This window comes from Pseudorca crassidens, chromosome 5 (assembly GCF_039906515.1).
Source record: "Pseudorca crassidens isolate mPseCra1 chromosome 5, mPseCra1.hap1, whole genome shotgun sequence".
Classification (NCBI taxonomy): Eukaryota; Metazoa; Chordata; class Mammalia; order Artiodactyla; family Delphinidae; genus Pseudorca; species Pseudorca crassidens.
Genome location: NC_090300.1, coordinates 94744189 through 94768903, shown reverse-complemented (window position 1 = coordinate 94768903; position 24715 = coordinate 94744189). Strand labels below are relative to the sequence as shown.

Sequence of the window (24715 nt, the reverse complement as noted above, 5' to 3'; positions counted from 1 at the left end):
GTTACTTCTTTGTAATCTTCTATATTTTCTCACATTCTTATTGTTCTCAGCCCTTGATTTCATTTTATGAAATTTAATGTTTCAGTAAACAAACAAACAAAAAATCCTAACACAGTTTAAAAAGAACAACAGAGAAAATTAAACTTAAAATCCTACTGTTTAAAGTAATAATTAAGGCTACAAATTTAAACTGGGAAATAATGAAAATGATAAAAGTTAAATCTCTCATAGGGACATAAACTTACTCCAAGATAGCTTGGATTTTTTAAAAAAAAAAACTATCTGAGGATTTTATTACATTTAAATCAAGACACACTCTTTAGACTTTTCCAAAATAGAGCCTCTGCAACAAGTAAAAGTTACATTGGAAGTATTTACAATTTTTACTTCCTGATACAAATGCTCAAATTTGCAACCTTAATGTTATATATACTCAGATTTACACATTTAGATTATATATGAAAAACACATCAACTTTTCTAGTCTACCACGGTATCTAAAGAGCTACTTTCCTGTACCTTTTCTCTTCTTGCCCTTTAACTGACTGAAGGTATTCCTCTGAACTCTGGTATCAGACAAGTTGATTGGAATAGTTAATTTACAATAGTCTCAAAATGTAAATAAAACTGGACTAAATTCTTAACTTACATATGGTATATTTATATGTCAAACTATCATAAAGAAAAAATAATCTGGGGAACTTTCCAGGATTTCAGTTTCACTTTGAATTTGATGTGAGAATAATACGGTTGTAATTATATTATACTGGTTTCACAGGCTTCTTAGGGATGTAGCGGTGGAGAAGGGGGGAGAGCAAGGTCAAGGGGGTAACAGCTAGACAATGCCTATTTCCACTGAGTCAGCATCTCCAGACCTGCTGGTCTTCGTGAGACATGGAAGGCATGTGGGAGCATGGGAATAAAAGGGAGCGTGATCCAGATAAGGAGGGAAGAAAAAGAACAAAGAGCCGACCATCAGTCAAAGACACCTAATACTACATCACGCTATATGGACACTGCAGGTCACATACTGTGCTCAAGTATTCATAGGGAGCAACATCAGCAGCAGTGTCATCTTCAAGAACCAGACAAATGGTGATTAGAAGACTCAACGAAAATAGAATCTGTATCAGCATTCATAATGTGATACTCACAATGCCTACAAATGAATGCCATTCTGCTTTAGAAGTCTTAATTGTGCTTTATGGCTTGAACTAAGAAAATTTCATTGAGGAGACAACTCTGATTTATGAACACATAAACTAAAGGTAAGTAAATTTTAGTTAAGTATTTTACTTGTTTATCTAATAAGCATTAATTAAAGGGGGGCAAAAATATACAAAATAATTGAACTCAATGATTAGTCAGCAAAAGCTGAGGTTCATTTCTTTGAAAGTACTATACAAGTCATGTGGGGGATTCTTTGACTGTAACAATTCAAAGTCTATGTTAATTTTTAGAAACATATAAGGTTTACCTAAAGCAAAGCAGAAAGACTGACTTTTTTACTCCATTAATTTGTAACTTTTGATTATTTTGACAAATGTTTAAGAGTTTGCTTTACTTCATAAATAAAAACCAGAAATCTTTTATTTAAGGGAGATTAATATAACCAGATTGTAGGAAATATCTTTAGCTTAAGTAAGACATCACACTAGTTTTAGGTACTTAATATTAAAGGCATCTATCTCCATAAACATATTAAAAATAAGAATTTACACAGAGATCTGTTATTTGAAAATTGGAAGACTAAATACAAAGTTTAGAAACAATAAGCTAAGTCCACACTTACAACTGATTTTAAGAGTAGTAAAAGCCTAAAATTTAAAACTCAGTGTTCTGATTATACTGGTTTTAACTAAAAATATTTTAAAGTCAAATGTCAGAGGATACTGCTCTTTAATTAACAAAAGTGACAGATTTTGAATTTCAATTCTGTCTACTAGGGGAGTCAAGGTCTGTAAATAGTCTGCAAGAAGAGCAACAAGACAAATAGGTCTCTGTGAAAGGACTCTACATAGAAACAACGGGTGAATTAAAAATCTTTTTTATTAATTAAAATGAACCCTCGGGGCTTCCCTGGTGGCGCAGTGGTTAAGAATCTGCCTGCCAATGCAGGGGACACGGGCTCAAGCCCTGGCCCGGGAAGATCCCACATGTAGCAACTAAGCCCATGCGCTACAACTACAGAGCCTGCACTCTAGACCCCGCAAGCCACAACTACTGAGCCTGCGTGCCACAACTACTGAAGCCCGCGCACCTAAAGCCAGTGTTCGGCAACAAGAGAAGCCACGACAATGAGAAGCCCAAGCACCGCAATGGAGAGTAGGCTCTGGGGCTTCCCTGGTGACACAGTGGTTGAGAGTCCGCCTGCCGATGCAGGGGACACGGGTTCGTGCCCCGGTCTGGGAAGATCCCACATGCCGCGGAGCGGCTGGGCCCGTGAGCCATGGCTGCTGAGCCTGCGTGTCCAGAGCCTGTGCTCCGCAACGGGAGAGGCCACAACAGTGAGAGGCCCACGTACCGCAAAAAAAAAAAAAAAAAAAAAAAAAATCGTAGGCCCTGCTCACTGCACCTAGAGAAAGCCCGCACACAGCAACGAAGACCCAACACAGCCAAAATAAAAACCAAAACAAAACTAACAAATAAATAAATTAATTTAAAAAAAAGAATCCTCAACAATCTCTCCTTTTATTTAGTATAAAAAAGTTTATACATTCTAAAACATACAGCTGTTTTCTTTTTAACTAGTTAATAATCTAAACTTTTCATTAGTTCATATGATTTCTACCCTCTTTTATTGCCCCCCAAATAATTCCAAATTTATTTTAAAAATACAGCAGCATTCACTGTATTTTCTCATTTTTGGAGTTACCAATGCATTTCTTTGGTCCTAAACAGTAAGAATTAACCAAAAGCATTTTCCTGGCATAGGCTAATAACAATAAGGTTGACTTACCAACACATTTCATATAAACTAATCCAAGTAATTCTGCTAGAGCTAAAATACCCAAACCTGAAATCAGAAGAGGACCATGTACTGGGGTACACTCTGAAAAAAACAAATGAAATTCTATATTAGAAATTCACATGAAATAATTGAACTTTTAAAAAAGAACTAGCAATAACAGTAATAATATTCAGTTTTAAGGAGATTCTTTTTCTAATTATCAAGAAACAAAAATTATCTACATATGTTCATCACTATTAAGTCAGTCAGTGAAATGACTCCCAATTACTAAAAGAAAAAAAGCCTTTGTCTGTATAATATGTACCTTATCACACCAAGACTAATGGAAAATAGTGTGTAAAGCTAAGCCTCCAACCAACTGGATGGAGCCTGGTTATTTTAAAAGCTCTCCCACAAATACAGGCATAGCAGTTTGACTGCTGGAACAATCAGCCCACAAGCCATATACAGCCAATATTCTTATGGCAATGTGGAAAGCACTATTCTCAGTGGGGCGAAAATGAGAGTTCTAAAAGAAAGCTCACAGCACCAAATGGCTGGCAAGGATGTGGAGCGACAGGAATTTTCATCCACTGCTGGTGGTAATGCAAAATGGTACAGCCACCTTGGAAGACACTTTGGCAATTTGTTAAAAAACTAAATACATTCTTAACGTACAACCCAGCAAATGCGCTCCTTGGTATTGACCCAAATGGAGTTGAAACTTATGTCCACACAAAAAAATGCACATGGATGTCTAGAGCAACTTATTCTTAATTGCCCCGAACCAGAAGCAACCAAGCTGTCCCTCAATAGGTGAATGGATAAACAAACTGTGGTACATACATACAATGGAATGTTATTCAGTGCTAAAAAGAAAAGAGCTATCAAGACACAAAAAGACACGGTTACTAAGTAAAAGAAGCCAATCTGAAAAGGCAAAATATCGTATGATTCCAACTATAAGACATTCTGGAAAACGCAAAACTATGAAGACAGTAAAAAGAACAGTGGTTGCTAGGGGTTTAGGGGGAGGGAGGATGAATAGGCAGAGCACAGAGGATTTTTAGGGCAGTGAAACTTTATTGTATGATATTATATCTATGACTGTGATCCACGCCATTATACATTTATCAAAATCGTGGCATGTACAACACTAAGAATGAACCCTAATGTAAACTATGGATTCTGGGTGGTAATATGTCAATGCTGGTTCAACAACTGTAACACATTTACCACTCTGCTGGCGGATAGCGGAGGAGGCCGTTATGTGGGGTATATGGGAACTCTCTGTACTTTCTACTCAATTTTGCTGTGAGCCTAAAACTGCTCTAAAAAATAAAGTCTATATATTAAAAAAAAAAGAAGAAGAAAGAAAAAGAAACAGAAAGAAGAACTCTAAGAGAAATCCCTGGCAAGACAAAGTAAGACTAGAGAAGGATGAGACTTTTACCTGAGACACAGAGGCTGAATCCAACCACAGAGAGCAAGTGGCCCAGTACTTGAAGGATCAATATGGCAATGGTGAAGAAGGACATCCCCACAGCTGGAGAGAGGAAAAGTGGGTTGAGAGTGTTTAAAAAGCAATCACTCCTACTTGTATTCTGTGCAATCAAGAATAATATCCTATGACCAAAGACTGCCTCTGGAGTTCCTTGTCAGATGGTAGATTCTTTTCCAGTGATCTAAACCTTGCCTTTCCATACAAGCGGTCAGCTCCAGATACACACATTCAGCAATCTTTCATTTTCACAGTGAGCTGAGGTGGACTGGCAGTTTTTACCCCGAATCTTAAAACAGTGCTGCTTTTACCACCCTTGTGCATTTTACCACGTGAATGGCTATTATGCCTGCCTTTGCCACATGCACACAGAATTGCTCTGGTGGAGAGAACCGTTACACAAACACGCCACTGTAAGCATCCGAACCTCTATCCGTGTGCCTAGATCTGTGATTTTATAGCAAATCAATACCCCTCCAGTGTACAGCAAGCCAGAGATAGGCTCTAAGGCTGAGAGTTAAACATGTAAACAGAAAAAAATAGACTCTAATGATATAAAAAATACATTAATGATTTACTCCCAAAATGCAGTGAAAATGACATCAATTATAGTTGGATATCTACATCATTTTTTAAAACTACAATGTAAAGATTTGCCAGTAACAAAAAAAATAAATAAATCTATTATTTGTTATTTATAATCCTGTTTTGTAGAATTTTAAACAGAGAGGCTTAGCAAAAGAAGAGAAAGGGCATGTTTAATATCTACTTATAGCTTCAAAAAACTGAAATAAATATATGAAGATAATCATTAAGAAATTATGTAGCATAATTTTAAAAACCACTGATATCAAGTGTATATGAAAATCATTTTTTACAAGATAACTGAATGCCTTGAAAACCGAAGTTAACCTTAAAATTAATCCATATGGGGAAAATATCGCTAAGAATAGCCTGGGAAATCTTTTAATAAACCAACTTCTATTGAGTTGTTAAAAAAAATCATACAAGAATATTTTAACCAAAACTGCTGCTTTATAAAATGAAAAAGGTGGGCAAAATCATGCTATAACAAATACTCACCTATCATAAACACACAGTACTGAAGTAATATTAATATTGCTGTAGGAATTACAATTAAACCAAGTCCACAAGCATTCTTTGTTGAATATTCACCTGTTAAAAATTAAAAATACTAATTAATATTTTCCTACGTACTTCCTATTCTTATGGGATGTTAAAGTATTTAATTTATTAAATGTATTAATTTCAATACTACTCTTATAAACTACAAAAGGTTTAAAAATATATATTTCCCCAAAAACTTCACATAAAATAAATGACTTTTTTTTGATTATTCAAGACCAAACTTAAGACATTTAAATGTCAGCATATAAGTCTCAACACGTCAAACCTTGAATTGGCTCTACCCGCTTCTTACCTACCTTACATAATTCCAGTGAGAAACTCTGGAATCTCTTACCATTCCCTTCATTTGCTATATTCAACCTGTCCCAAAGTCAAAGCAGTTGTTCTTTCAAGTTGTCTTTTGATTCATATCCTTCCTCCCCATGTCTTTACTAACTCCAGTTGCAAACAGAGGTGCCAAATTTATGTTCCTAAACATTACACCTATACTGTATTCTGCTCAAAAAACAACAAAGGCTTTCTACAGTTTACACTTGTGAGTCCCAGCCTGTCTCTGCTGTTCTTTCCATGTGCTGCAGACCCTTATTTCCCACTCACACTGCCATCCTTCACAGGCAACTGCAATTTCAGATAGATCTGCTTCCCACATTTGTTCCCACTTCCAGGTATTGGCCAATGAAGTGTGCCTCTGGAGTGCGTTGAATGGTGGCCCTAAAGATATGTCCACCTCCAAATCCCCCGAATCTGTGACTATTAACTTATATAGTAAAAGATATGATTAAGCTAAGGATCTGAAAGAAGGAGCTTACCCCGGATTATCCAGGTGGGTCCTGAATCCAATGACAGGTATTTTTGTAACAGAGAGACAGAGGGAAATTAAGTGGAGACATGGAGCGGAGGAGGAGACAATGTGACCACGGAGGAAATCAGAGTTATGCTGCCACAAGCCAAGGAGCTGCACAGATTGCCAGATACACCAGAAGGTAGAAGAGGCAAGGAATAGATTCTCCCCTAGAGTGTCCGAGGGTGTATGGCCCCGATAACATCTTTATTTTCAGATTTATGGCCTCCAGAACTGTGAGAGAATTTCTATTGTTTTAGAATACCCAGTTTGTGATAATTTGTTACAGCAGCCCTAGGAAACTAATATGCACCTCCCCAGAAATGCCCTCAACCTTATCAATCTTGCTTTCCCTCATAATAACTTTACATCTTACCTGGGATGAAAAGAATGGCTCCAACAATGACAACGATAGTGAGCACTAGTCCAGTAACTAATAGAAAAATGGTTTTCTCCTTCGTATAACTGGATTTATATTTAAGCGCTTAAAAAAAAAACACAAAGAATTACATGAACTCAGTCACAAGAAGTAAAGCCATTTCTGTAACTTACAAGGTACAAAGATTAAACTGATAACTTACTACAATCGAATAACCTTTGAGGAACAAGTCCTTCACATCATGTCAAGCCATGTCAAATCTTTTTCACAATATGTCAGTGGCTAAATGGTGTCATGGCAGTATAAATATGGATGCTGAATTTATAGGTGACACTTTATTGCCCTAGAATGAAGTTATATATATCAGGCTTTTTTTTTTTTTTTTTTTTTTTTGCGGCACGTGGGCCTCTCAGTGCTGTGGCCTCTCCCATTGCGGAGCACAGGCTCCGGACCCACAGGCTTAGCGGCCATGGCTCACGGGCCCAGCCGCTCCGCGGCATGTGGGATCTTCCCGGACCGGGGCACGAACCCGTGTCCCCTGCATCGGCAGGCGGTCTCTCAACCACTGCGTCACCAGGGAAGCCCTATCAGCCTTTCTTAATCGTGGCATTATTAATATTTTGGGTCAGATAAGTTGTTGTTGTTAGGGACTGCTCTGTGCATTACAGAATGTTTAGTACCATCCCTGGCCTCTGCACACTACATGCCAGTAACAGCCTCCAAGCTGCGTCAATCAAAAATATCTCCCAACATTGTCAAATGTCCCCTGAGAAGCAGACTGCCTCAGGTTTACAACTAATATACACATTGCTGATGAGAAATAACTGGCTAATTAGTAATAGCAGCAAAAACAGAACTTTCTTCCACCTTACATAAAATTAGTAAAGCATCTGGAAATCTAGACATTTTGTTTTGAAAAAGTAGAGTAAACATTGGACAAATCACACCTTCTTGAAATCCTGAGGTGGGGGGAAATGCTTTAATTGTTCAAGTAAAACAATTTCATAAAAATAAACTACAAATAGGCCTTAACGTATGTGTTACGCTTTTGTCAAGTATCCAGCTTCCCTAAAAGAATAATGTAATGCATAAGCCTAAAAGTGTTACATTTTTATCCTATATTCACCTTTTGGGTTTTGTTTTGGTTAATATTAACGCTAATTTTTCACCAAGAAAGTTGTTAAAAGCAACCTAAAAGCAGACTGAGTAGCAGAGAGAAATAGAGTGCATGATGAAATTCTGCTGTTTCCTCTACACACGGTACTCTCCATGCCATTCATCAATGGGCGATGGTCCTGAGGGGGAAATTTTAAATAATTTTATGTTTAGCATTTAATTTGCATCCACTAAAATGACAAACAGATCAATTATAGTAAAAACAACAAATAAACTCCTAAATGACCATGACAAAATCTATGTTTAAGGTATTATAACCTAGGGTTAGATTATAACCTGTGGTTAAGGTATTTAAAGTATAATACAGGCATTTGAATTTAAAATCTCTACTCATACTTTAGATTGTAACCTCAACTTCTTCCTCTTTAGAGGGAGATGGAGGGCCAATCAGTAATCAGTCCTGAAGGTAAGTGAAATCCACATTAATCAGAAAAGAGTGAGAAACAATACAGCAAGCTCCCCAAACTTTCATTTGATCCATCCAGCCTCGAAATTTATGTGACTATGACTCAGTCATGTCCCTGCCTTCATACAGGGCAAAGATTTGGGGCTTCCCTACTTTCTAGGGTCAAACACTGGCTAGGATGAAATTCAGTGTAGAGGTCACAAAAGGCACAGACACAGAAAAAGAAACTTTCTCTAGACATGTGTCCATTCTAATCCCATGTTTCCATTTTAATCCCATGTATACTATTATTTAAAGAGAGTCTGAAAGTTCTGCAAAAGGGTTATAAAATAGAAACTGTTTCAAATGTACTTCACAATCAAACATTCATAAGAGACTCTTCTAGGTTTAATTCAGTACATAAAAGAGCTACAAAGATCAAGCAACAACAATTCACCTTAGAGTCCAGTATAAATTCACACAAAAAGTGACTTACACCATGCTTAAGAAAAATAAGAGTTTGAACCTCATATAAAATTCAATCTCTTCAGGCTTACAAGAGCCGTAGGAGAAAAATAATATCAACAATACAAACAAAAATAAAATGCCACAAAATGCTATTATTGACAGGGTTGCTATCATAGAATGGTCTTTTCAAAACCTTTTGGAGGTAGCTTTCATTCCTGTTGATTGGTTCAACTACTAATTTTCAAGGCTACCTAACCTCTTCCTCAAAATTAAGCAGCAATTTCTAACAAATATACTAGTGGGGTCTACTTAAGTAACCACAGGCAATGAAAGGTTATCTTCATGTTTTCTTTTGTAAACCTTTAAAAAGGGTTTCTTTTCACTCATTTTCTTTGCTTACAATGGCCACATTTTAGCAGGTCCCATAGCAAGTTTGGAAAAGTATCTTGTTGCTAGGTTCAGATGTCATGTTTCCAGCTAGCTAAATGGTCAGGAATCTGATATAGATGCCACAGAACCCACTAATCTTAAGGATTTTTTTTGTGTGTGTGATCTGTTCTTGTCCTTTAATAAGTGGATTTGTTCTTATTTATCAAACCTATCAAAACTTTAAATGTAACAATGAAAATAAATTCAAGTAATTCCCCGAACATTTAGCATTAAGATAATTTAATGTGTTCTTAACTGCAGGCTCTTATCAAACTTCCTGGTATGATTTTCTGGCAAAAATCCCCATGCTTTCAACGATAGACCTTAGCTAAAAGTACTGAAATAAATGCACAAAATAAAATAGGGGAAATACAGTATTTACATTTTTTAAAGACTTTTTTTTAAGCGCAGTTTCAGGTTTACAACAAAATTGAGAGGGAGGTACAGAGAATTACCATATACTCCCTTCCCCCACATATGCATAGCCTTCCTAATTATCAACTTCACTCACAAGAATGATACTTTTTTTTTTTTTTTACTAAGGATGAACCTGCATTGACCCATCATAATCACCCAAAGTCCATAGTTTACATTAGGGTTCACTCTTGTTGCTGTACATTCTATGGGTTTGGACAAATTTATAATGCCATATATCCAATATTGTATATTATACAGAGTATCTTCACTGCCTAAAAATCCTTTGTGCTCTGCCTGTGCATCTCTCCTCCCCACCACCCACTCCTAGCAACCACTGACATTTTTTTTTTTTTAACGTCTTTATTGAAGTATAATTGCTTTACAATGGTGTGTTAGTTTCTGCTTTATAACAAAGTGAATCAGTTATACATATACATATGTTCCCATATCTCTTCCCTCTCGCGTCTCCCTCCCACCCTCCCTATCCCACCCCTCTAGATGGTCACAAAGCACCGAGCTGATCTCCCTGTGCTATGCGGCTGCTTCCCACTAGCTATCTATTTTACATTTGGTAGTGTATATATGTCCATGCCACTCTCTCACTTTGTCACAGCCTACTCTTCCCGCTCCCCATATCCTCAAGTCCATTCTCTAGTAGGTCTGTGTCTTTAATTGCCTGCATAGTTTTGCCTTTTCCATAATGCTTTATAGATGGAATCATATAGTATGTAGCCTTTTCAGATTGGCTTCTTTTACTTAGGAATATGTATTTAAGGTTCCTCCATGTCTTTTCATGATTGACAGCTCATTTGTTTTCAGTGATGAATAATATTCTATTGTCGGGATGTACCACCCAGTGTATCCATTATCCTCTTGAAGAATATCTTGGTTGCTTCCAAGTTTTGGCAATGATGAAGAAAGCAGCTATAAACATCCATGTGTAGGTTTCTGTGTGGACTTAAGTTTTCAACTCCATTTGGGTAAATACCCAAAGGAGCACGATTACTGGATCATATGGAAAGAGCACATTTAGTTTTACATGAAACCACCAAACTGTCTTACAAAGAGGCTGTACCGTTTTGCACTCCGGCCAGCAATGTATGAGAGTTCCTGTTGCTCCACATTCTGACCAACACTGGGTATGGTTGGTACTTACATTTTTAACAGATACTTATAAACTTAGTGCTGCCTGACACGGGAATACCAAATATATGGGGAGAAAATGTCAAGTTTTTTCAACAAATTAGGAATTCTAAAAGTTTCCCTTTTATACCATCTATAAAGTAATTAAATCTAGCCAGCTTCTTCTCAGAGATGAGATAGGTTGTTCATTTGCTTGCTCTATAAAAACTTACTGTGTGCCCACCATGTACTGGGCCCTTTTATTAGCCCAAGTCATACCAACCAAATTGAGGTAGGAGTAGAGGTTACTTTATTCAGTAACAGTTGATCGAGCACCTACTATGTGACAATCACTATTCTAAGTGCTGACAGTGAACAAAGACAAGTACTTCTGCCTCAGTGCTCCTGACATTCTAATATGGAATGAGTGTGTGTGTTGGTGGGGAATGTGTCATGGGAAGTGTTACTCCCAGATCTTCTTCTCCAGTTAAATAAAAGGTGTGGGTCTACCCTAGCCTAAGAAAGCCCTATTATGTATTTAATCTGTCAGATTCATGTGAACAGAGAAATGACATGTCCCTCTAGCCACCTGAAGAAACGTGGCTAATACTATGAATAGCTACTCCATTAAGGTTTTCTTGTCTCCTTGTCACTGACATAAAGCACATACGAGACAGAATGCAGGCTGTGGCAGAAGAAGTCTAGTGAAATTACCAGGCTCAACTTGGAGATCAAATAAAACTATCATCTTAGTTTTAATGACACCCCAAAGATGGTATTCAATAAGGCCACATAGACCCACACAGGCTGAAGTCCACCTAACAAAACCCTAAAATCCATGAACTCAATGCCTGTTATAATGCATGACATTTAAATGATCCCTTACTAAGTGATTAGTGAGTTAGTGGCAAACAGGAAGGTTAAACAGTGAGGTAAAATGCACATCAAATAAGGAAAAAATCGGGGCTTCCCTGGTGGCGCAGTGGTTGAGAGTCCGCCTGCCGATGCAGGGGACACGGGTTCGTGCCCCGGTCCGGGAGAATCCCACATGCCGCAGAGCGGCTGGGCCGGTGAGCCATGGCCGCTGAGCCTGCACGTCTGGAGCCTGTGCTCCGCAACGGGAGAGGCCACAACAGTGAGAGGCCCGCCTACCACAAAAAAAAAAAGGAAAAAATCATAAAGGGAGACACGTTTGATTTTATTATTACAGTGCTATCTTCTGATAACTCTCGGAAAGTAATTTTAGAATGTTTTTGGTTTCTGTTGAGCTGCACATCAATATTGTCTCCAATGCAGGATAAAGCACATCTCATAAGTTTTAAAATAAAATTACAATTTCAAATTTTTTATTAAATTAAATTAAAACTACTATTTTAAAAATATTTAACACACATTAAAAAAACAGTGAAGGCTTTGTGAAACTGGATAAAAATGAATATTAATGCCAATAATAAACTGATTACTTGCCAGAAGGAGAGTAAAATAATTTTATAATGGACTCCATACACTATCCAACTTGTTTCGATGAAATAATTTTGTCAAAATGAAGACTGACTAGAAATCACATTCCCAGTCTACAGGGCCCGGCAATAAAAGAGCCCAATCTTTATGAAGCCTGGGCTTTGAAGTACTTTGAATATAAAAGATAAAAGAAGATGATGTCTAACACACTAACTTCCTTTCCTTGGTTCCAAACATTCCTGGTCTTGTGGATGGTGCCACACCTTCAGAATATATGCAGGAAGTTGGGACGTTTGAATTGGGAAAGGGTCAAAGGAATAGCAACTGTATTTCTACAAGAGTATACTGCTAAACTATAGTTTTGTTCAGTTCCTTCCACAATAAAATCAGTGTATAAAAACACGATTTAATAACAGAATTTGATAATTATGTGGACAGGACCAAGGGAAAGCAATGGGAGTCCAAGATTATTTAATAGAATTCTTTGTAATAATATCTATCATGATGATACTTTACTTTTGTGGACAGAAATTTCCTGGTGCAGTTAGTATACGTCTTTACTTCGGTCGGAATGATTTTTCTAATCTACAAAGAAATTCTGTTCCATTACTTCTTTTAAATGTGTTTTCATGGCCTAATCACGTTCAATATTAAGCTACTCCTCAAGATTGCACTCAAGGACTTAGTAGGATCTCAAGGCTGTTGTGATGGAGAATTTTTTTCCTTGAATTTTCCAACAATGATTTCTATAGAGACCCCTAACCAATTTCTGTAGAGACCCTTGAGCAGTAACCAAAATCCTTGTGGAAGGAATAATCTTGAGCAGGGAATAGAAAGTTAGAAAACGAAATGAAAGATGCCTAGAATGCACAAATTTGAAATAAATTACAGCTGTTCTCTCTTTGCCCGGTTCTGACATGCATGAATTTCAGTTACCATCATTTAGTTAAATAACACAAGTCCCCCCAAAACAGAGTTCACAATATATTAACTGAGTAATTGCATAAATTGTAAACTTCTCTGATATCTCTTCAATTCACAAATCACTGCATAAATAACAGATATGCATCATGATCAGTGACCACTCATGTTACCCTTTTCAAAGACTGCTGGTGACTGGTCACTGCACATCTGTTATTCAATTCACGCACAGACAGCAAAGCATATGTTGTGTTACCTCCTGTCTCCCAGTCATAAGCCACTGCAACATTTTACAATGGATAATCAAAAGAGGAAACAGGGCAATAAAGGTGAGGGAGCAAAGAAACGAGATGTGATAATGCTGGAAGCGAAATTCGAATAGAAGGTAACTGCGGTTACAGAATAGCTGACTGTGGAATGTCAACACTACTGCCGTTCAAGAGAGTCTAGATACGCAGCCAGAAGAACTTAGTAAAAGTGAACTTATTGGCATACATGAGGACAATGAGGCGGCTGTGACAAAGAATGAAGATGTCCCAGAGGACGTGACTCTGGCAGAAAAACTTCACATGAAAGGAATTCTTTGCGATGGATAGTTCATGACATTGAAAGTGATGGAAGCTGATCCGATCTTAGAAAGGAGTATGACAATTCACCAAGGCATAGACAAGATGCTTGCTCTGTATTCAGTTATATGAGAAGAGGAGGCAAGCATTTTTCAAACTACCCTTGATAAAATTCTTCAATTCTCAATGTTTTTTATGTTTTATCATGTACTAAATATTAGTTTTACTATTTTCTTCATTTCCTAATACATTTATTACTGACAGTAAGAGAGGTTTTAATGTTTTGACAAAAAGTTTAAAGGTCACGGAACTATAGTAAACTTTGGCATTTATTATTAGATTGTTCTGCAGAGTTTCAGCTTATATGGTCATATTTATAGTCCCGCAGTTCTGTGTAAAGCAGGGATTCACTGAATAATACAACAGTTCTAAAGAAGAAAAAATAAGAATAGATACTCCTATCTCAAAGAATTTCAACATGTTATCCAGTTATTTTTTTTAACATCTTTATTGGAGTATAATTGCTTTACAATGTTGTGTTAGTTTCTGCTTTATAATGAAGTGAATCAGCTATATGTATACATATATCCCCATATCCCCTCCCTCTTGCGTCTCCCTCCCACCCTCCCTATCCCACCCCTCTAGGTGGTCTCAAAGCACCGAGCTGATCTCCCTGTGCTATACAGCTGCTTCCCACTAGCTATCTGTCTTATATTTGGTAGTGTATATATGTCCATGCCACTCTCTCACTTCGTCCCAGCTTCCCCTTCCCCTTCCCCGATGTTATCCAGTTCTTGATATGAAGTTGAACCTTAATCCTATAAAAACTACAGGTCTCGATGGGCAGCAATTGAAATCATTCATCAAACATCTAAATGGTAGAAAATACCTGTTATATTGTCAAAGAGTAAGGAAGGACAACCCTGAAAATCAGCCAGAAACATAATTGTCAGTGCAGTGGAAAACTGAGTTGGTACAGTTTTCAGAACAAAAACAAAATACCTGAAATGCAATACTATTAAGAAAATTGTTACTTTGGTTAAGGCTCAGTGTTTGATTCGAGGATTCTCTGAGCTGTGTGCTAAGCGTAAGAGTCTGCTTAAAAGCTTGTAAGTTAAAGCTAAAGGCAAAGGTATTTAGGAACATTTTCCCGTGAGAGACCTTTGTCTTCAAAATGTGGTCTAAGGCTCACCACGTTTGGGACCCCTTGGCTTGGCTTCCAGAGTTTAGAAGTCTTCTCAAGGCTTCTTTCTCAGTAGGATCGATGGCATCCTGAGATACAGTTCAAGATACAGTTCTGGTATAAAGAAACTCTTTCTCCTCAAAGTGAAAGCATAATCTGCTGTCATAACTGGATGTTTAGCTGACACAGGGTTTAGGTTTTATCTTGGATCACCAAAAAGAATGACACTCTGAGCTAGAAAAACCAGAGAGAAACCCCCTGAGGTCAAGTACAGAAAAAGTTAAAAGGAACTAGAAACTTAGAAAGTCATGGGTCTGAGTTACTATTAATACTTTAGAGCATGTAAAGACTTGATTCAAGTCTTTTTTTTTCTTTTTGCGGTATGCGGGCCTCTCACTGTTGTGGCCTCTCCCGTTGCGGAGCACAGGTTCTGGATGCGCAGGCTCAGCGGCCATGGCTCATGGGCCCAGCCGCTCCGCGGCATGTGGGATCCGACCGGGTCACGAACCCGTGTCCCCTGCATCGGCAGGCGGACTCTCAACCACTGCACCACCAGGGAAGCCCCAAGTCTTTTTCTTGATATAAAAAATGCAAAACCAAGCAGCAAGTGGGGAAAAAGGGGGCTTTCCTGTTGGTGGAATCCCCAGGCCATAAACAGGAGGCCTCCTACAAAGCGTACCAAGGGAGAAGTAGATTTAGATTCATATCTATCCTGAAGATGTGACAGAAGGCACAGAGCAGTGCTACAAAGCCAGGGGCAATTTACATTTCACTTCTACATCTCTAGCATACCGCCCAGTGCCTAGTAATCAGTAGGTACCCTGTCAAAAGACATTTATTGAATAAATAAAGTGGGTCCACATTCTACTCTATAAATAACAGTTTCTTTTACTCAGTGTGTATATCCAGATATAGGTTCACCCTTCTTGGGAAAAGAAAACAAAAACACATTCCAAATAATTTCAAGACAGGGAGGCACTATAATGTAGTGGTAAATAGCACTGTTTCAAATCCCAGTACTACCAAGAAACAGTTGGTGGTGGGCAAATTGCCTAACCAATCTGTGCCTCTGTCTCTTGTCTATAAAATGGGAATGATAACAACAGTATCTATCCCCATAGAGTTCCTGAAAGAAGTAAATGTGATTTCAGATGTAGAGTACTTTGCACAGTGCTTATCACACAAAGCAAGAGCTCTACAAATATTTAGGTACTATTATCAAAAACACCTTTAAATGTGAGCGCAGGCTGGGTGAATCAAGTATATAGGTACCTCCTACACACACACACACACACACACACACACACACACACACACTACATTTACTTGTTCTAAGATGAGCCTAATTAAAAAATTGCCACTATGTGGACATATATACACTACCAAATGTAAAATAGATAGCTAGTGGGAAGCAGCGGCACAGCACCGGGAGATTAGCTCAGTGCTTTGTGACCACCTAGAGGGGTGGGATAGGGAGGGTGGGAGGGAGACGCAAGAGGGAGGGGATAAAGGGATATATGTTTAGGTATAGCTGATTCAGTTTGTTATACAGCAGAAACTATCACACCATTGTAAAGCAATTATACTCCAATAAAGATGTTAAAAAATTATTTACAAAAAAAAATTGCCACAAATATTTTTTTAGGTTTATGATCACATTCCTTAAAATATGATCAATAGAAGGGAGTTCCCTGCTGGTCCAGTGTTTAGGACTCCGTGCTTCCACTGCAGGGGGCACGGGTTTGATCCCAGGTCAGGGAACCAAGATCCCACAAGGCATGGCCCCCCAAAAAATATGACCAATAGAACACATATAAAAAAGAACATTTACCCTAACACAAAAATGAAAATTAAGATGATGTTTTTTAACCATCGAATTACCAAAGATTTTAGAATTATAATGATGTCAAGCTTGTGAGGTAAAAGACAGGTATTCTCACCTGCAGTAGTAATTGATACAATGGTGCTGGAAAACATGTTGGCAACATGTATCATGAGGCTTAAAATACCATCTCTGCCATTTCTAGTGTTACATACCTTTAGTATGTACTAAAGGTATGTAACACTAGATACTTTCATAGTATCAAGAAAATTTGGAAATACCCTTAATATCCATCAAGATGAGAGTTAAGTAAATTATAGTACATCCATAAAAGTAGAGCACAGGCAACTACAAAAAGATTTCTGAAAACACGGGAGGCAAATCAGCATTTACAAGTATGTAAGCTATATGAGTCCATTTATGGTTTTTCCTTTTTCAAGAAAGAAGACAGAAAGGGAAGGAGAAATTCACTAGAATACCTCAATAGTTTATTTCCAGGCTGTGAGACTCTAGATGATTTTTGTTTTTTCTCTAGACTTCCTATGTTGTATAAGGTATCCTAAAGTGATATGTATTACTTTTTTTTAAGTCAGAAAAACAATGGTAAAGCTTATTTTGTAAGAATACGGCTGATAGTGAATACACTCCCGGTTCAGTCCACTAAAAATAATATGTTACTAATGGTAATGTCACGATCAGCACAGTTCAATCAATCCAAATGCAACAAATCACACTTCAGCGAAATGATTTCATGATCTTAGAAAAAGGCTATTGCCTGTTTAAATCATATGACATAGGCCTTAAGGCCTGAGTCTGCCAATAGGGATAAAGGCTTTCCCTAACATCAGTGGACAAGGTCTTCGTGCTATACCGGTCTTTTTCTTGATATAAAAGACTTACTGAAATTCTAAGAAAATTTCCACAAGAATTTTAGACACTGTTTTGAAAGTAAGAGTTGTGAAATATCTTGACAGTTTTCTCCCTTAGCCCTTTCTCCCTCTTTTTTGCCCTTTTATACAAAAGTTGAGAACAGATTTGAAATCACAAAGCATTTCCAGAGTGCCATACATTGAAAAGAATCCTTAGAATACATAATCAGTCATTTCCCTTCCATTTTTATGTATCACTTTAGATACACATGACTTAAACTTCTGAGTAAAATTCATGAAATATATAATAGGTCAATCCACTACAATATTTTACTAGCTTTCATTTTATAAGGGTTGCACTAGTGAATAAAATAAATAAATGAAATCAGCCATTAATTACTCCTTGCCTTATATAAATGTTTACCAGCCTTCAATGACTATTTCAGTGTGCTATAGGGAGATGAGAAATAAATCTTACATTTTAAAAGTTTTGGGACTTCCCTGGTACCATGGTTAAGAATCTGCCTGCCAATGCATGGGACACGGGTTTAAGCCCTGGTCTGGGAAGATCCCACATGCCGTGGAGCAACTAACCCATGCGCCACAACTACTGAGCCTGCGCTTTAGAGCCCGTGAGCCACAACTACTGAGCCCATGTGCCACAACTACTGAAGCCTGTGCACCTAGAGCCCATGCTCCACAACAAGAGAAGCCACCGCAATGAGAAGCCTGCGCACCACAACGAAGAGTAGCCCCCACTCACTGCAACTAGAGAAAGCCCGCACGCAGCAACGAAGACCCAACACAGCCAATAAACAAACAAACAAATAAATAAATAAATGAAGTTTAAAAGTTTAGACTACTAAAAGTAGTCTAGTTTCATGCTTTTCCACATACCTGTCCAGTTTTACCAACACCATTTATTGAAGAGAGACTGTCTTTCCCCCACTGTATAGTCTTGGCTCCTTTATTGTAAATTAGTTGACCATAAGTGTGTGGGTTTCTTTCTGGGCTCTCTATTCTGTTCCATTGATCTTTGTGTCTGTTTTTGTGCCAGTAACATACAGTTTTGATTACTAAAGCTTTGTGGTATAGTTTGAAATCAAAGAGAGTGATAACCTGCAGCTTTGTTTTTCTTTCTTTCTTTTTTTTTTTTTGTGTTCTTCTTTCTTAAGATTGTTCATACAGGGTCTTTTGTGTTTCCATGAAAATTTTAAGATTATGTGTTCCAGTTCTTTAAAAAATGCCATTGGTATTTTGATAGGGATTCATTAAATCTGTAGATTGCTTTGGGTAGTATGGACAATTTAACGATATTAATTCTTTCAATCTATGAGCACAGAATATATTTCCATTTGTCTGTGTTGTCTTCAATTTCTTTCATCAGTGTCTTATAGTTTTCAGATTATAGGTCTTTCACCTCCTTGGTTAAATTTATTTTTTTTGATGCAATTGTAAATGGGATTGCTTTCTTAATTTCTCTTTTGATAGTTCATTCTTAATATATAGATATACAACAGATTTCTGTATATTGATTTTGTATGCTACCACTTACTGAATTCATTTACCAGTTCTAACATTTTTTCCATGGAGTCTTTAGGCTTTTCTATATGTAGCATCATGTTATACATAAATATGACAGTTTTACTTTTGCCTTTCCAATTTGGATGGCTTTTACCTCTTTTCTTGTCTGATTGCTGTGGCTAGGACTTCCTATACAATGTTGAATAAAAGTGGTGAGAGTGGGCATCCTGTCTTGTTTCTAACCTTAGAGGAAAAGTCTTCAGTTTTTCTCCATTGAATATGATGTTAGCTGTGGGTTTGTTATACGTGGTTTTATTATCTTGGGTACACCTACTTTGTTGAGTGTTTATCATAAATGGATGTTGGATTTTGTCAACTGCTCTTTCTGCATCAATTGAGGTAATCAAATGATATTTTTCTTTTGTCTTGCTAATGTGACGTATCATGTTAAATTAATTTGTGGATATTGAAACATCCTTGCGTTCCTGGGATAAATCCCACGTGATTGTGGCCTATGATCCTTTTAATGTACTGCTGAATTCATTTTGCTAGTATTTTGTCAAGGATTTTTGCATCTATGTTCATCAGGGATATTGTCCTGTATTTTTTTTTTTTCTAGTGTCTTTGACGGGTTTTAGTATCAGGGTAAATCTGGCCTCACAGAACAAATTTGAGGGTATTCCTTCTTCTATTTTTTTGGAATAGCTTGAGAAGGATAGGTAATAACTCTTCTTTAAATGTTTAGTAGATTCACCTGTGAAACTATCTGCTCCCAGACTTTTGTCTGTTCAGAGTTTTTTGATTACTAATTCAATTTCACTTCCACTAATTGGACTGCTCAGATTTTCTATCTCTTCCTGATTCAGTCTTGGAAGATTGTGTGTTTTTAAGAATTTATGTATCTCTTCTAGGTTGTCTAATTTGCTGGTGTATAACTGTTAGTAATAATCTCTTATGATCCTTTGTATTTTTGAGGTGTCAATTGTAACTTCTCTTTCATTTCTTATTCCATTTACTTGGGCCCTTTCTCTTTTTTTCTTGATGAGTATGGCTTAAAGGTTCATAAAATTTTATCTTTTCAAAAAGCCAGCTCTTAGTTTCACTGATCTTTTTTTACTGTTTTTTTTTAAAGTCTTTTTTTTCATTTATTTTTGCTCTGATCCTTACTATTTCCTTCTTTCTACTACTTTCGGGCTTTGTTGGTTCCTCTTTTCTAGTTCCTTTAGGTATAAGGTTCTATTGTTTATTTGAGATTTTTCTTATTTCTTGATGTAGGCCTGTATCACCATAAACTCCCTTCTTAGAACTGCTTTTGCTGCAATGCAAAGATTTTGGATCATTGTGTTTCCATTTTCATTTGTCCCGGGTATTTTTTAATTTCCTCTTTGATTTCTTCAGTGACCCAATGGTTGTTTAGTAGCATGTTGTTTAGCCTCCACTTGTTTGTGTTTTTTCCATTTTTCTTCTTGTAACTGATTTCTAGTTTCATACTGTTGTGATAGGAAAAGATGCTTGATATGATTTCAATCTTTTTAAATTTACTGAGACTGGTTTTGTGGCTTAGCATGTGATCTATCTTGGAGAGTATTTCACGTGCACTTGAAAAGAGTGTGTATTCTGTTGGTTTTGAATGGAATGTTCTATAAATGTCTATTAATTCTATCAAGTCTGATGTGTCATTTAAGGCCAATATTTTCGTATTAATTTTCTGTGTAGATGATCTATCCACTGACGTAAGTGGAGTATCAAAGTCCCCAGCTATTGTATTATTGTCAATTTTCCTATACTACTTGCTTTATATATTTAGGTGCTCCTTTGTTGAGTGCATAAATACTTATGAATGTTATATCCTCTTCTTGGATTGATCCCTTTATCCTTATGTAACACCTTTTTTTTTTTTTTTTGTCTTCTCTTAAAGTCTTTGTTTTAAAGTCTATTTTCCTTGATATGAGAACTGCTACCTCAGCTTTCTTTTTGTTTCCATTTGTAAGGAACATATTTTTCCATCCTTTCACTTTCAGTGCATGTATGTCTTTAGGTTTGAAGTGAATCTTTTGTAGGCAGCACATATAGAAGGGTCTTGTTCTTGTGTCCATTCAGCCATCCCGTGTCTTTTGATTGGAGCATTTAGTCCATTTACATTGAAAGTGGTTATTGATAGGTATGCACTTTTATTGTCATTTTGTTAATTGTTTTCTGGTTGCTTTTGTAGTTCTTGTCTGTTCCTTTCGTCTTTTAGTCTCTTCCCTCATGGTTTGATGATTTTCTTTAGCTTTGTGTTTCAGTTCCTTCCCCTTTACTTTTTGTGTAGCTATTATAGGTTTTTGGTTTGTGGTTACCATGAGTTTTATATACATGAACCTATATACACAGCAGATTGCTTTAACCTGATAGTCACTTAAGTTCAAACACATTCTGAAAACTATGTTTTTACTCCCCCCAACCCTGTTTTATGTTTTTGATGTCATACTTACATCTTTCTATTTTGTATACACAAATAACACTTACTGTAGTTATACTTGATTTTACAACTTTTGTCATTTAACATTCACTTTTTAAGTGACAATCCACTGCCTTTACTATATATTTGCCTTAGCAGTGAGAGTTTTCCTTTCATATACTTTCTTATCTCCAGATATGACCTTGTCTTCTCCACTTAAAGAAGACCCTTTAACATTTATTGTAAGGCTGGTTTATGAACCAGCTTGTAAGGTGGTGATGAACTCTTAATTTTTGCTTGTCTGGGAAATTCTTTCTCTCTCCTTCATTTATGAATGACAATGTTGCCAGGTAGAATATTTTTGGTGGTAAGATTTTTCCTTTCAGCATTTTAAATACAGCATGTCATTCCCTTCTGGCCTGTAAAATTCCTGCTGAAAAATTGGCTGATAACGTTATGGGAATTCCCACGATTGTGACTAGTGTTGCTTTTCTTTTGCTGCCTTTAAAACTCTCTTATCTTTAAGTTATGTCATTTTAATCGTGATATGTCTTGGTGTGGATCTCTTTGAGTTCATCTTTCTTGGGACTCTCTATGCTTCCTGGAACTGAATATCTCTTTCATCCCCCAGATTAGGGAAGTTTTAGCCATTATTTCTTCAAATATATTTTCTGCCCCTTTCTCTCTCTCTCCTCCTTCTGGGACCCCTATAATGTGAATGTTAGTATACTTGATGTTGTCTCAAAAGTCCCTCAAACTATCCTCATTTTAAAAATTCTTTTTTTCTTTTTTTCTGTTCAGTTTGAGTGATTTATAGTACTCTGTATTCTAGATCACTGATCTGTCCTTCTGTATCATCTAATCTACTGTTGATCCCCTCTAATGTATTTTTCACTTCAGTTATTGTATTCTTCAGTTCTGATGGATTCTTTTTTCTATTTTCTAACTCTTTGTTGAAGTTCTCACTGTGTTCATCCACTCTTCTCCAGAGTTCAGTAAGCATCTTTATGATCATTACCTTAAACTCTTTATCAGGTAGATTGCTTATCTCTGTTTCATTTAGCTCTTTTTCTGAGAGTTTTTCTTGTTCTTTCATTTGAAACATATTCCTCTGTCTCTCATACTGCCTAATTCTCTGTTTATTTCTATGTATTAGGTAGGTCCATTACATCTCCCAATCTTAGAAAAGTGGCCTTATGTAGATGTCCTATGGGGCCCAGCAGCAAGCTTCCCTATGGCTACCAGAGCCAGATGCTCCAGGGGTGTCCCCTATGTGGACTCTTTGTGCCCTTTTATTGTGTGTGAGGCCAACTCCTGTGGGCACACTGGTGGGCATGATAGGCTCCCCAGCACTGTTGGCTGTGCAACCTGTCAGCATGCAAATGCTACAAGTTGCATGATTGCTGGTAGGCTGTGCCGGTCCCCAGAGCTAATATGCTAGAGGGAGGATTCCAATATGGTGCCCTCCAGTGAAGGTGTTGGAGTGGTAGAACGAGATCACAAAAATGGCTGCCACCAGCATCTCACTTCCGGGGGGAATTCCAGCTGCCTCCTGTCTCTCAGTGAGGCTCTCCAAGATAAGCAAGTGGGTCTGACTCAGACACCTGTCAAACTGCTGTCTCTGTGCTGGGACTTGGAGCAAGTAAGTTTCTGTGCACACCTTTAAGAGCAAAGTCTTGGTATCCTACAGCTCTCTGGCTCTCCCAAACATAAGTTCCACAGGTATTCAGTCAGACATTTTGGGCACTTGTATTCATGGTTTAGGACCCCCAGGATGGGGAGGTGGATGTGGGGCTTGACCCCTCAGTCCTCGGGGAGGATTTCCATTGTTGTGATTTTCCTCCTACTTAAGGACCCTTAAGTGTGGGTCCTGACAAGACCACACCTCTGCCCCTCCTACTCATCTTGTTGTGGTTTCTTCTTTATATCTTTAATTGTAGAGTACCTTCTCTGTTAGTCTTTAGGTCGTTCTCAGAGACAGTTACTCTGTAAATAGTTGTAACTTTGGTGTGCCGTGGGAGCAGGTAAGCTCAGGGGCTTCCTACTCCGCCATCTTGATCGCTCCTTCTACGTCATCCTATCTTGTCAACACCAATGTAGGCTGTAACCATCTCTTTACCAAAGAAAATAATGTATGTGTAAATGCTCTATAAATATTAAAACCAGTTGAGTCAAAGGTATTGTTATTATCAGGATTCCCGATGTTCATTCTTAAGAAGCTAAGGAAAAAAAAACCTTCTTAGGAATTAAAAGTGAACTGAAGCAAAGTATGAGGAACAATATAGACTTCAAGGAGAATATTAATATTGACTGTATATTCTTATTTACCATGTTATCATGCTTGCTAATACAATTTGGTTAAATAAAATATTTCACCAGCATTGTCTGCCAGAAATAACAATTTAACCAGTATAACATAAATGAAAAATAGAAGTAAGTACTTACTCACAACACCAAACTGTCCCCAGAATAGAAGTATAGCCAAAATTGGGAAAATAACAGTGAGGATATTTTCATTTGGAGAAAACCATGAAACTGGGAAAAGAGAAAACAAAAATCACAATTAACATTTACTATAATCACTGTAGCTCCTGCCCATGAATAGTCAACAATATATTTTATTGTGGAGATGGAAAATAAAAACAATTGATTGAAACTTTGGTCTTAGGGCTTCCCTGGTGGCGCAGTGGTTGAGAGTCTGCCTGCCGATGCAGGAGACAGGGGTTCGTGCCCCGGTCCGGGAGGATCCCACATGCCGTGGAGCGGCTGGGCCTGTGAGCCATGGCCGCTGAGCCTGCATGTCCGGAGCCTGTGCTCCGCAACGGGAGAGGCCACAACAGTGAGAGGCCCGTGTAACGCAAAAAAAAAAAAAAACAAAAAAACAAAAAAAAAACCCCCAAAAAACCTTTGGTCTTAAAATAATTAAGTAACAAATTATACATATAATTTAACTTATACAGCAAATTTTACTTATGAAACAAGAAACTAGTTCTTTAAGTGCTTTTCACCACATTTTCCCTAACATATGACTTCTGGAAGGAGGTAATATGGTACAGGAGCTTAGAACAAGGTTCTGTAGCTATAGCGCCTGGCTTTGAAACCCAACCCTAACT

General features: G+C 37.4%; 1 protein-coding gene across 4 annotated transcripts in view; it reads right to left on the bottom strand.

Moving 5' to 3' along the window:
• The window catches only part of CD47 (CD47 molecule), a 54460-nt gene that overhangs the window by 6820 nt on the left and 22925 nt on the right, over nucleotides 1-24715 (bottom strand). For all 4 annotated transcript variants that reach the window (XM_067738971.1, XM_067738968.1, XM_067738969.1 and 1 more), the window contains exons 3-7: nucleotides 24048-24137; nucleotides 6817-6924; nucleotides 5534-5626; nucleotides 4403-4495; nucleotides 2959-3051 (exon numbers count right to left, since the gene is read on the bottom strand). In XM_067738971.1, the coding sequence (XP_067595072.1) occupies nucleotides 2959-3051; nucleotides 4403-4495; nucleotides 5534-5626; nucleotides 6817-6924; nucleotides 24048-24137 (477 nt within the window). The remainder of the gene's footprint in view (nucleotides 1-2958; nucleotides 3052-4402; nucleotides 4496-5533; nucleotides 5627-6816; nucleotides 6925-24047; nucleotides 24138-24715) is intronic.